This window comes from Nematolebias whitei, chromosome 9 (assembly GCF_014905685.2).
Source record: "Nematolebias whitei isolate Nwh7 chromosome 9, NemWhi1, whole genome shotgun sequence".
NCBI lineage: Eukaryota > Metazoa > Chordata > Actinopteri > Cyprinodontiformes > Rivulidae > Nematolebias > Nematolebias whitei.
Window position 1 is genome coordinate 35723863 of NC_056506.1, and position 11318 is coordinate 35735180.

The window sequence follows — 11318 nt, forward strand, 5'->3', positions numbered from 1 at the left end:
CTTCGAAAGCCTGAGCGTTCAACTCGGCGGTGCTTAGCACAGACGCACAAACCGAACATTCACCATAGCACGAGGTAAACGGAACACACTTTAACAAAAGTATAAGACTAAAAAGGTGGAAATACAAAGACTGGAGAGGTCAACGGTTCCAATCAACTCACGGGCAACGTGTCAAATCCGAGCAAATAATTTTTTTGGAAAGAAGACTGAAGCTTTTTTTTTTTTTTTGAAAGCGTCTGAAGTTGCTCTTTTGACTTGAAACTGAATATCTTGGCTGTGGATGTGATCACCCAGAGAAAAATGATCTTGAAACCATTCACAGAGAAAGAAAACTGATAACCTTAAAAGGTAAGAAATGTACGTCCATTTAATCAGCTCTAGTTTGTTAATGTGTTGGATCAGCACAAAGCATTCCCTTTAATTGTGTTTTTTTTTTTTGGCTTTAAAAGCCAATTTAGTCCAGACTGGAATAAAACGAACATTTGTTAGAAAAGTTTGTGGATTTGGAAGAATTAATAATAATAAAAATAAAAAAAAACAATCGTAGCAGCCTGTTTTAAATAGTTCCAATTTATTCCACTCATCTCCAAGTCTTTCAAGTATTTGTTCTGCAGGCTGGCATAGAGAATCACAGTCTGAATAATTAAGAAAATAGAGTTGCGCCTCCTCCGGTACAGACATTTGAATGCGCTAACCTTCGTGTATTGGTGAGGTTTTGGCACAGTAATCCCAACCCTTATTAAAGAGACACAGCAGATGTGAACAAGTGAAAAAAAAAAAAACAGTTTAGTTTTTTGAATGGGTTTGCAAACCAATAATCGAACTACCACACGTCATTTTCATGCATTTCATCTGGACACGTTGAAGAAATGCTTCTTATTAATACTAACACCCATCTTATAATATTCCAGCAGAAATCCCACATAAATCCCACTTATACTGCTTTCTTAAAATTATTTGGTGGAATTTTCACCCGGTATTTAAACAGTAGTAGAAAACGATAATCAATTTAAAAGTCCGTGTGATTTTAAATTAGTAACTGGTTTATTGCTATGGTTTGGTCTGGAGACAATGTTTAGCCAGGATGGAGAGAAAAGAAGATGCGAACGGTTCGGACATTTGTAAAAGAGCAGGGATGAACAGGTGGAAAAATGATGGCGTCTCTCAGTGGAGTTCAATGAAGGCCTCCATCTCCTCGGAGATCAGTCCCCTGTACGGCAACCTGTGCTTTTCCACGGCACGGGCTGCCAGGCACTGAAGGGTGATGTAGTTCAGCGGGTAGAGCGTCGGGTGTCCGCTGCTGTGCTCATCGTACAGCTCGTAGGCCGTCTTCCTCTGAGCGTTGGTCGCGTCAAAGTGAGCCCCCTCCTTTATCAGCAGAGCCATGATCTCCGCGCAACCGTTGTGAGCAGCGACGTGCAGCGGCGTGTTGTTTTCGCAGTCGCGCGAATCCACGTCGGCGCCGCACTCAAGGAGCAGCGTCGCCACCGCCTGCGAGGGGAAGCGGCCTACGGGGTAGCGGCCAACAGACGTGGTTTCTTTGTCCACGGCCATGTGGAGGGGAGTGAAGCCGCTGCGGCCTCGGGGGTTGAGCTTGAGCAGCCGGTACACCGTGTGCTTCTTCTGGTGCTCCTGCTCGGTGCTGCACTCGAGCTTTTCCAGCAAAAAGATGAGGTGGAGGATGATGGAGAGCGCCTTGGTGAACTGAGGGACTTCAGGAGGGTTGTCCCTTTGTGCCACCGCTCGCTCTACCTCCCTCACACTCTTCCCCAGCACGATCATCAGATCCTGGAAAGTGATGTGAGTCGACAGGGTGCCTTTGGCCCTGTCCTGAAGTACGAAAGAAAAGAGCTCTGCAAAGGACAGGAAACTGGAAGCTGTCATGGGACTCAAAGGGTCCAAATTGCTTTGCTGCATTTCTAAAGCATATTTCCACAGACTGATACAGCGTTCGAAGTTGCCCGAGTCAGCATACACAGCCCCCCGGTATCGGATGTAGTAAGAAGTGTCCGGGTGGGATGGCCCAAGAATGCGCTCACGGACCAATAAAGCCTGCATCCTCATTTCATCTGGGTCTGTGATCAAGGCTTCGAGCTCTTCAGCGGTGTTCACCTCCTGTGCACAGCCGTAGGCAGGAATCGGGGGACCAGGTGGGGGCTTGGCCAGGGATCCAGTTTTGTCGCCCGTCTGCCTTAGCTCCATCGCTCTTCTCCAGTACTTCATTGCTCCCAACAGGTCACGCTTCTTGTCCACAAAAGTGGCCCCCAGCAGCTCCAGTGCATCGATGCGCTCCTCTCTGGAGGTGCGAGGCTGGTGGGAGAGGTACTCCACGATGTTCGTGTGACCCGTTACACTTGCAGCCAGAAGAGGGGTCATCCCGTACCCATCCCTCTCCATGCGGGCATTGCACTTCAGCAGCATCTTCATGATGTCCAGGCTCCCAGACTCGGCGCAGTCGTGAAGCGCCGTGTTTCCTTTCACACTTTTACGGTTCACGTCTGCACCACGGTCCAGGAGGAACTTGGCGATCTCCTTGTGGCCTTTGTAGCAGGAGATCATGAGGCAGGTGTGGCCGTGGCGGTTAGCCACCTCCATGTCAGCTCTGTGCTCCACCAGGTAGCGGACGATCTCCAGGTGGCCGTCGAAGCAGGCGGCTCGCAGCGGCGTGGAGTTGGTCAACGTGGCGTTGTTCACGGAGGCGCCGTGCTTCAGCAGCGACTTCACCACCGGGAGGTGACCCGCCGCCGAGGCCGCCCACAGCGGCGGAGCCCCCTCGATGGTCTCGCCGTCAAAGTTGACCGAGCCTCCGAGCTCAACATTTGCTTTACAGTGCTCCACGAGGTAATCTACGACCTCCAAGTGTCCGTGTCGCGAGGCGATCAGCAGAGCGGTGCCTCCCTGGGTTTTTTCCTCCGCCAGAGCCTCCAGCTCCTCGGGAGTTTTGTTGCTCAACAACTTCTGGATAAGTTTCAGCTTACCATCTCTGGCCGCGTTGAAAACCGCCGTGCTTATATCCATTTCACAGGCTGTGTGCTGCCGCGCGGGACGCCAACCCCATAACCCCTCGCGTGCGGGAAAAACGGGCTCGCCGGGTGTTAAAGAGCCGAACAGAACCTTGGTTTGGACTCGGCTCCGGGCTCATCTTTCTGCCATTTTGAGGGTGCTGTCAAGATGGCGTTTCTGCTGTTTGACATGTTTCTGTTTATGAGTTCAGCTGAGCATTGTGGGTAACGTAGTTTTGACGGAGTTCGTGTCAATTCTCCAAGCGGAGAATTTCGTTGATTAAAAACTACATTTCCCATAATGCATTTGAGGTAACTCCTACCGGCTCGATGGGTTCGTTTGTTGTGGTTTAAACAGGTTGTCTCGGGTAGACTGAATGTCAGCTGACACACTAAATTTAACATTTAGATGAAATAATAACTTTTAAAATAGGGATGATAATAACAACGAAGTTCATTATTATTATTATGAAGCATATTAGTATTTGTAATTATTATAATAATTATACAATCGCACAAAAGTTTCTTTAAGTGATGCAAGGTCTTTAACGTCTAAGAAGAATCGTTTAAGTGTAAAAATATCAGTCAAATTCTGATTCAAGGGTTTTGATGAAACAGTTCTTAACACAGTTTCTCCCCAGAAATATATCTTCATTCATTTGTTCACTTGTTTTAATATATATGAATGTTTCTGTTCAGTGCCCTGAGATGACTTCTGTCGTGACGTGACGGCAATATAAATAAACTGAATTCACTTTTTGTCACATTTAAACAGAACTGAATGAAAAAAAAAAAAAAAAAAAAATGCTCAGAAACCTTTTTTGAATAACTAATAGTAAAAAATGTACATGTTTTTTAATGACTAATTCAGCTGTTTTTAATACAGTTTTCTAAGTCCATGAAGTGTGAGACTTCAGTTAAATTGTCACTTTTTATTAGTTTGCCAATAAAAGCTGTGATCTGCCTGCAGAAGCAAATAAATAAATAAAATAAAATCCCAACTTCATTTCTTCGCTCTTGAATCTGCAAGAAACGGTTCCTCGTTGGAATCAGACGAGCGTGTCCCAGATGGGTGCTGCTTTGCTGAGAGTTACTTCAAACAGGTCTCTGTTGTAAATGAGTCCTCGAGGCCCAATGAGACTAACCTGTATAAATAAATCCTGAAACAAATCCTGTCTAACCCTGAATGCTACAAAACGCCTTGTATCTGTGACTTTCCTTCCTTCAATTGATTTTGGTGATATTATTGACATGAATGCTCCTACAAGAACCCTGCAGATGTTGGATGCCGTCTATCATGGTGCACTAAGATTCATAACTGGCTGTGATTATCGTACCCACCACTGCACCCTGTATTCACTGGTTAACTGGACATCATTAACTTCACGCAGACTCTCTCACTGGTATATTTTTTCTTTAAATCACTTCTAGGTCTGCTGCCTTCATACATCTCCTCCTACATGTCTTTGTGTGAGTGTAGCTACGGAGTGCGCTCTCAGGACATTATTACCTGCAGTGTTCCCTCAATGAGGACTGAACTAGGCAAAAGGGTCTTCTCCTACTCCGCTCCTGTTTCCTGGAATATCTTACAAAAAGATTTGAAGCTCTCGACCTTGACCTCTCTAAGTGTCTTTAAGAATCTGTTGGACACCTGGCAGGGTCCAATGCTGACATGTTCCTGTTTTTAGTTTTCTACATTTGTCTTGGAATGTAGCTGTTTTTTTTGTTACCTTTTCCTTTTAGCCATCCTATTTGTTAAAAAAAAATAAAAATAAAAAAAACCCTGTAGTATGCTTTTTTATAACTGTTTATTGTTGTTGCTGTTGCCCATTGTTGTCATCTTTCTTTGTTGAAAACAGGTCTCTCTTGTAAATGAGTCCTCGAGGCTCAATGGGATTTACCTGTATAAATAAAGGTTGATTGATAAATGAAATGCAAGAGTTGGAAAGCCTGAACATGTTCAGAAACTGATGTTTTCCTTTTCTTTTTAAAAATGTTATCCCCATCCTGAGAGGATGATGTCTTCTAAATTTAAAAATACCATTATGCACTCCTTATTTAAATAAAAATAAATTATTTTAATGCTTTACTTTTGGGTTTTCCAACGTGTCATTCTGATTTGTACCAGCAGAGGAGGCATAAGATCAACTTTAGGATGAAGTTCTTTATTATTGCCTGCAAGCTTCTGTCTGTACATCCTTTGTAATGGAGAAAACAGTTTCATTAACCAACCCTACTAAACTCATAATGACTATACCGAGCAGATGGTGAGAGGAGCTATAACTTGACTTCCTGTCATCCTCAATAACTGTTTGAAATTCACTGGAGGACAGCATCCACTGGATGTGTGGCGTTCAAATTAAACAGGGAGTTTGAATACTCACAGAGACAATATTGCATGCAGACAACCAGAAATGACTCTCTGCCTTTCTCGTTCTCAAACAACTCAGACAGAATGGAGGAAGCGACAAAGATAATTATTTCCAGAAATCGTTTGAAAGACAAACCCACAGAGACAAAAGGTGTGATTAAATAAAGGGCATTAGCAGAGATGTGTCCTGTTCTTTATTTACATGTTCCGAAACAATCATTACATCTGTCATATTAACAAAACATTGCACAAACTGTTCCCACAAAATAAGTCTTCCGTGCACGCAGAAATTCACAGCTGCATGCAAAACTCCACGCACGACGTGAGGATTTTATACAAAAATACGGCTTCACGTTAAACAGGATCGTTTTAGCAAAACAGCTGACGAGACGAAAACATCCAATCTGTTGATTGATAGAAACAAGACGAACACAGATCTGTCATTCGTTTGCTAATTTACCGATAAACACTCAAACTTTGTTGGTTTTTCCTCAGTTTCGTCCGACTAACTAAGCAATAACCTGATGAACTCAACTGACACACAGCGCAGTGAGCACAGTACACCTTTTCATCAGTATGCTTCCTGTTGTCAGATGGGTGCAGTGGGGATGAAAAGGTCAGCAGAGAGGAGGGGCCCCCTTTCTCTGAGCTGTACTCGTTTGACAGGGGCTCCCTAGAGGCCTGCGAGCAGCTTGCTGAGCAGCACCTCCCTCTCTCCAAGAAGGACGTCTCTCTTCAGACTCGTTCCTTTGTTCACAACCTTTATCTTCATGGCCAGACTCTTCACTTGCGCCTGAGGCACCGCATCGAAAAAGAAGTCCTCGTTGAACACCGGGTTCCTGCTGTTCTTGATGATGGTGCTCCGCTGCTTCTGCTGCTTCCCGGGGTTCAGGTAGAGCGCCACGCAGCAGTTGATGCTTTTCAGGTCCGTCTGCCTGTCGTACAGGGCCTCGGCTGCGAGCACGCGCACCCTCAGCCGCGCGGCCTCCGGGTCGTAGTGGGTGCTCAGTCTCAGCGTCCCCCCCTTGTGGAGGTTGACGGTGTGCTCACGCTGCAGGGGATCCGACGCGGCGCTCCTGGAGCCGCCGGGTTTGCGCCCGCGGAAGGCGGGGGAGGGTGGGCAGCGCGTGCGACGCCGCTGCGCGTTGGGGCTGTTGTCTGCCGAGCTGCACTCGTCCGTGGAGAGAGAACTGTGGCGAGCCAAGGAGCGCTTAGCACGAGACACCTGAGAGAAGGAAAGAACAAAGATGAGGTACCTTCAAGCAAGAATCTCTGAAGTTGGAGTCAGAGCACATGGAAGGCCTCACCTTGGCCTGTGTCTCCTGTGTGATGGAGCGAAGGAGGGAGGCAGATCGGGACAGCAGGGGGGAGTTAAAAGGGGAAGATTCAGCTGAAGAGCATGTGTCGCTTTCTCCGCCGCTGAAGTAGCGGTAGGGGTTGGGGTCGGCCGGGGCCAGCAGAGTCCCCCCTTGAGAACGCCTCTGGGAGTTCGGGGAGGTGAGGGGGCTGCTGGGGTCACTGTGGAACAGGCTTTCCTTACGGCGGGTGTGGGGAGACTCCATCAGGGTGGAGAAGCCATACGAGGTCTGGGCTTTGGGGACGTAAGGCAGGGACATGGCAGTCTGGGACTGGGGGTCAGCGTTGGTGTTCACATTGGCACCCAGCCTGCCCGTGGCCCCCGAGCCAGGCTCATCAGCACTCTCTATCTGGATGATGTGACGGTTGGCAGACTTCTGGAGGTTGCGGGAGAAGAGGCGGGGGCTGCAGGGGTTCTTGCTGCTCCGAGCCCTGGGGCTCTGACTGCAGATGGCGTGGTCGGAGGAGGAGGGTCTCAGAGGGGGGCAGTGCTTAGCCTCTGGGCTGGAGGACTCCTCCGGTGGGCAGCAGATGAGTTTGGGTGGGATGAAGAAATCCGGGATCCTTTCTGGAGTTAGTACGTTGGCGTAAACAGAGACTGGGATGGCCTCGACTGTCTGCGGGGGGTGGGAATGTGTCCCACTGCTGCGGAGCTTCTCCAGTAACCACATGCCCACTCAGACACCCCCAGCTGACAGTTTATCTATCAACAGGAAAGTGATGCACGAAGAGGAGACAACATGTTAACAAACAGAATCACATTTTATTGAGGAGGTTAGTGAACTATCATTACAACAGTTTCATAAACAACTACACCCCCACCCCCCGCCCCTTAGAAGCAGGAAGCTATTAATGTGGGATAAATAGATGAATCATAAATAACTATTACAAAAAGTGGCTACTTTTGTTCCCAAATACAAAACTTTTAAACATAATTTGAAAAAAAAAAACCATTCAATTAAACTTCAAAACATGGCAGCACTACAAACTATTAAACAAGACAGACATAAATCCAAAATAAATGCGATTTGATTGCGAGACAAAATACTTCCCCCCCCCAAAAAAAAAAAAATAAAATAAAATAAAAATAATAATAATAATAATAAGTAATGTTTTAATAAAAACAACTTTTTCGCCCAGAAGTGGACTCCTGGAGTCAGATGAACCCACCTGTTGGATTTTAAACTCCTCTTTCCCTCTCAGAGAAACGGAACGTGCTGGTCTCAGCCTCTCCAAGCGCTCCGTGCGTAAAACACCGGAGCGTTCCTGCGCTGGTCCTTAGCGCGCGCCAGCGGGAAGGGGGGGCTTTCTGGATCAGACACTCCCGCTTTATATGACGGGGTCTCTCTGACTCCTGAGCCAATGAGAAGGTGGTGAGACCTTCCCATGATATTCATCCTAAAACTGTTTCGCGCGCACCCAGACACGCGCAACAAGGGGAGGAGAGAAAGGGGAACATTTTGGAGCTCATCTCACACTAACTGTTGTAAATGTCTTGTTTCTTTAATTCTTCTTGACATTTTTTTTTAAAACAATCTCTTAGATGAAACCTCATAGTGGTTGCATCAGTTGTGCACGTGATAGGTGTTTTCTGTTTCAGGCTGTTGTCAAAAACTAAATAGTGTCAGAAGGAGCTGATCATGAAAAAGAAACACCATAATTGGACTTCCTTGTAAAAGAGTTATGTAAAGGAACAATATGCTGTCTCTTACCACCATCTGCACTCCTTTATCAATGAAGAAAAAGCTTTTGTCTTAATGTGTTAAAGATTATTTTTTCTTATCCAAAAACAAAGACGCATGTTGGCAAACAGAGCAGAACAAAAATCACCACCATGACACATTCAAGCTGTGTCCACTAAACTGTTTAAAACAGTTCTGATCATTTTAAAGCGGGGTTTTAAAGAACAGATTTGAACAATTAGTATCTTACCTGTTGAGGATAGCTTTTGAACGATCTTCGTTAAAAGAAACAACGTTTAATTCTGATCAGACATAATGAGCTAGAGGGGAAAAGATCTGCCACCTATATAACAGCTCTAATCTGAAAAGATTCCTTTTTTTTTTTTTTTTACCGTTAAATTACTTTCATTTCATATTTCAGGATTATTTAGGCAGAAACCTGTAATGGTGCATGCATTCATACTGTGATGCGCTTGGGCAAGACTCATCAGAGGAGAAAGAGAATAATCAGGACAGGTGTGTGCAATCACTGAATAAATGTCCTGATGCATGTTCCATCTTCCATACATCCAAAAGAGTTAAGACAGGTCTTCTAAAGGTCTCTCAAACAAACTGACCCTTTTGGAACCGTGGGGGGGTGGGGGGGTGGGGGGTGGGCAAGTATCATTTGCAGTCATTTAGGACTGCCCGCGATGAAAAGGTGGTTAGATCTTCCTGTGTCAGGAGGGAAGCCTCGGTGCCTCCTTTAGACAGTCAGGGCTTGGGTGCAGTCACCATCTTGTTCTGCTCCTGTTCCTGTGGGCTGCTGTTCTTGTTGGCTGCTCTGATCTGGTGTGGAGCCAATCCAGGAGGTCCGGTCGTCGTCCAGCCAAGTCAATTACCAGGATGTTGGGCGAGATCACAAGCCCAGACCCTCAGTAGGAGTCTTGCCGGCTGTGCGAGCTGAGTGAATTCCTTTTAACTTTATTATAGGCCTCCGTTTGTTTTCTTGGGTTGAGGATCAGGGTTTGGTTTTAGGAGGGGGAAGTTTTATGAATCCCCTAACCTGCATGTTGGTTGAATCTGGATCATTAATTGCTTTTGATGAACAGTTCTGTGTTTAAGTTGGATCCTTTGACCCCTTGTTTTAGGAATATTAAATTAATTAACAAAAAAAACTTTATTTTCTTAACCTCCTAATATGTGTGGTGATTATTGGATGGTTCAGACATTCTAGCCAAGACCTTCTGCCTGTGTCACCCACAAATTTCTTACAATACTACGATGGTTTGGTGCAGCCATGGGGGGCCTTTTCTTGAGTTTGCATGTTCTCTCCGTGCATACGTCGATTTTCTCTGGGTGCTCCAGTTTCCTCCCACAGACCAAAACATGCATGTTAGACTCATTGGTGACTAAATTGTCTCTAGGTGTGAGTGAGAGAGTGAATGGTTGTTTGTCTCATTTGTCTCTATGTGTCCCTGTGATGGACTGGAGAACTGTCCGGGGTGTCCCCCACCTCTCGCAGTGACTGATGGATATGAGCACCATGTGACCCGAAAAGGAAAAAGCAGGTAAAGATAATGGATGGATGGCTGGATGGATGGATGGAAAATTGTCAATCACAGTAGATCACTAGTGAGCACAGAAAACATCTAACCACTCTACACCAACAGTGGCTCTAAGCATGAATACTGTGGAGGAACAAAGACCAGTTTGATTCAGATCAGCTGTGTTGAAAACGACCCAGTGGTCATGGTGATCAGACAGCTGCAGCAAGAGACGAGCGTGGCAAGCAGTTGTGTCATGTAATCAATGCTTTGAACATTTTTTGACAAACCAATAATATACGTGTTTAATAACCTCAAGTTTATGCACAATTATTTCAGACTGGCACTCAGTCTTCTAAGAAGTTTGGGCATTTATCCATCCATCCATCCATCCATCCATCCATCCATCCATTATCTTTACCTGCTTCTTCCTTTTTGGGTCATGGGGGTCACTGGTGCCCATGTCCAGCTATCACTGTGCGAGAGGTGGGGGACACCCTGGACAGGTTGCAAGTCCATCACAGGGTTGGGCATTTATATTTTATTGTATTTTTTAATATTAGGAGAATTTCTGTTCTGTGTGTTTTTTTATTTTGTGGATGGTCTGGGGCAAATTATTGAAGCAAATACTTATTTTTACTCAGTATTTCATTTTCAGTTTTCTTTTTAGTAACATTTTCTCAAGAGATATATTTTCAGAGTTGAGTAAACCTTCTGTTTGACTCTTGGCCTGTGGGTTGCTATTTACAGTTCAAACTGGATCAAACATGATAAAGTGTAACTTTCATAGTGAATTTACCAGTTTACAAATCCTATCTTGTTGCTCATGACCTGCTTCCTTAGACTCTCACTACTAAAAAAGGTGGTTTGTCTTTTTTTCTGCTTCTGAGAGGGTTACTGTCTGTCTGCATTAAATAAATAAAAAGTTTCTCCTTCTTCTTGCACCAAACCCATACCAAACCATGCACACTTCTCTAAGCTGATGTGATTCAAAGTGCTGAAATATCTGGTAAGATGTCAATCATTCATAACCATTCCACAGAATCCCTCTTCAAATAATTTGAGCTGCCCTTTTAAAAATGTATTTCTAAACTGCATTTCTTGGGAGGCATAGCAACAGATATCCTCCAGGTACTCTGGTTTCCTCCCACAGATCAAAAACATGCATGTTAGGTTTATTCTAAAATTTCCTGCAGTGTGCAGGTTGGCTGATTAACTCGCTTACCTCTGTGTTCCGTTGAAAAATTCAACACCTGTCCAGGGTGTCCCACACCACCCAGACTGCTGGACCAGCATCCTCTGGCAAGAAGAAGCAAGAAGATGGATGGATGGATGAAACTGCATTGCTGCTGTTTTAACATCAGTCACTACAGATTGTAGT

The 11318-nt window shown here is 45.3% G+C and overlaps 2 protein-coding genes across 2 annotated transcripts; both read right to left on the reverse strand.

The window, feature by feature from the left end:
* Positions 1-554: 554 nt before the first annotated feature.
* Positions 555-3170, reverse strand: fem1a (fem-1 homolog a). Its single transcript, XM_037681732.1, has one exon. It carries the CDS (start codon positions 3016-3018, stop codon positions 1165-1167), a length of 1854 nt encoding a protein of 617 aa, XP_037537660.1. The 5' UTR covers positions 3019-3170; the 3' UTR covers positions 555-1164.
* Positions 3171-6046: 2876 nt separating this feature from the next.
* LOC119414632 (C2 calcium-dependent domain-containing protein 4C-like) lies at positions 6047-7973 on the reverse strand. Its single transcript, XM_037681733.1, has 3 exons — positions 7900-7973; positions 6681-7432; positions 6047-6598 (listed from the first exon to the last, which is right to left on the reverse strand). Exons 2-3 carry the CDS (start codon positions 7398-7400, stop codon positions 6047-6049), a joined length of 1272 nt encoding a protein of 423 aa, XP_037537661.1. The 5' UTR covers positions 7401-7432; positions 7900-7973.
* Between the last annotated feature and the right edge of the window lie 3345 nt (positions 7974-11318).

Bases quoted from the DNA above. Each gene is read 5' to 3' on its own strand.
- LOC119414632 (XM_037681733.1), bottom strand. From the start codon at position 7,400: ATGTGGTTACTGGAGAAGCTCCGCAGCAGTGGGACACATTCCCACCCC. The intron at 6,599-6,680 runs GTGAGGCCTTCC...TCCTTCTCTCAG, and splicing joins CACAGGAGACACAGGCCAAG to GTGTCTCGTGCTAAGCGCTC.
- fem1a (XM_037681732.1), bottom strand. From the start codon at position 3,018: ATGGATATAAGCACGGCGGTTTTCAACGCGGCCAGAGATGGTAAGCTG.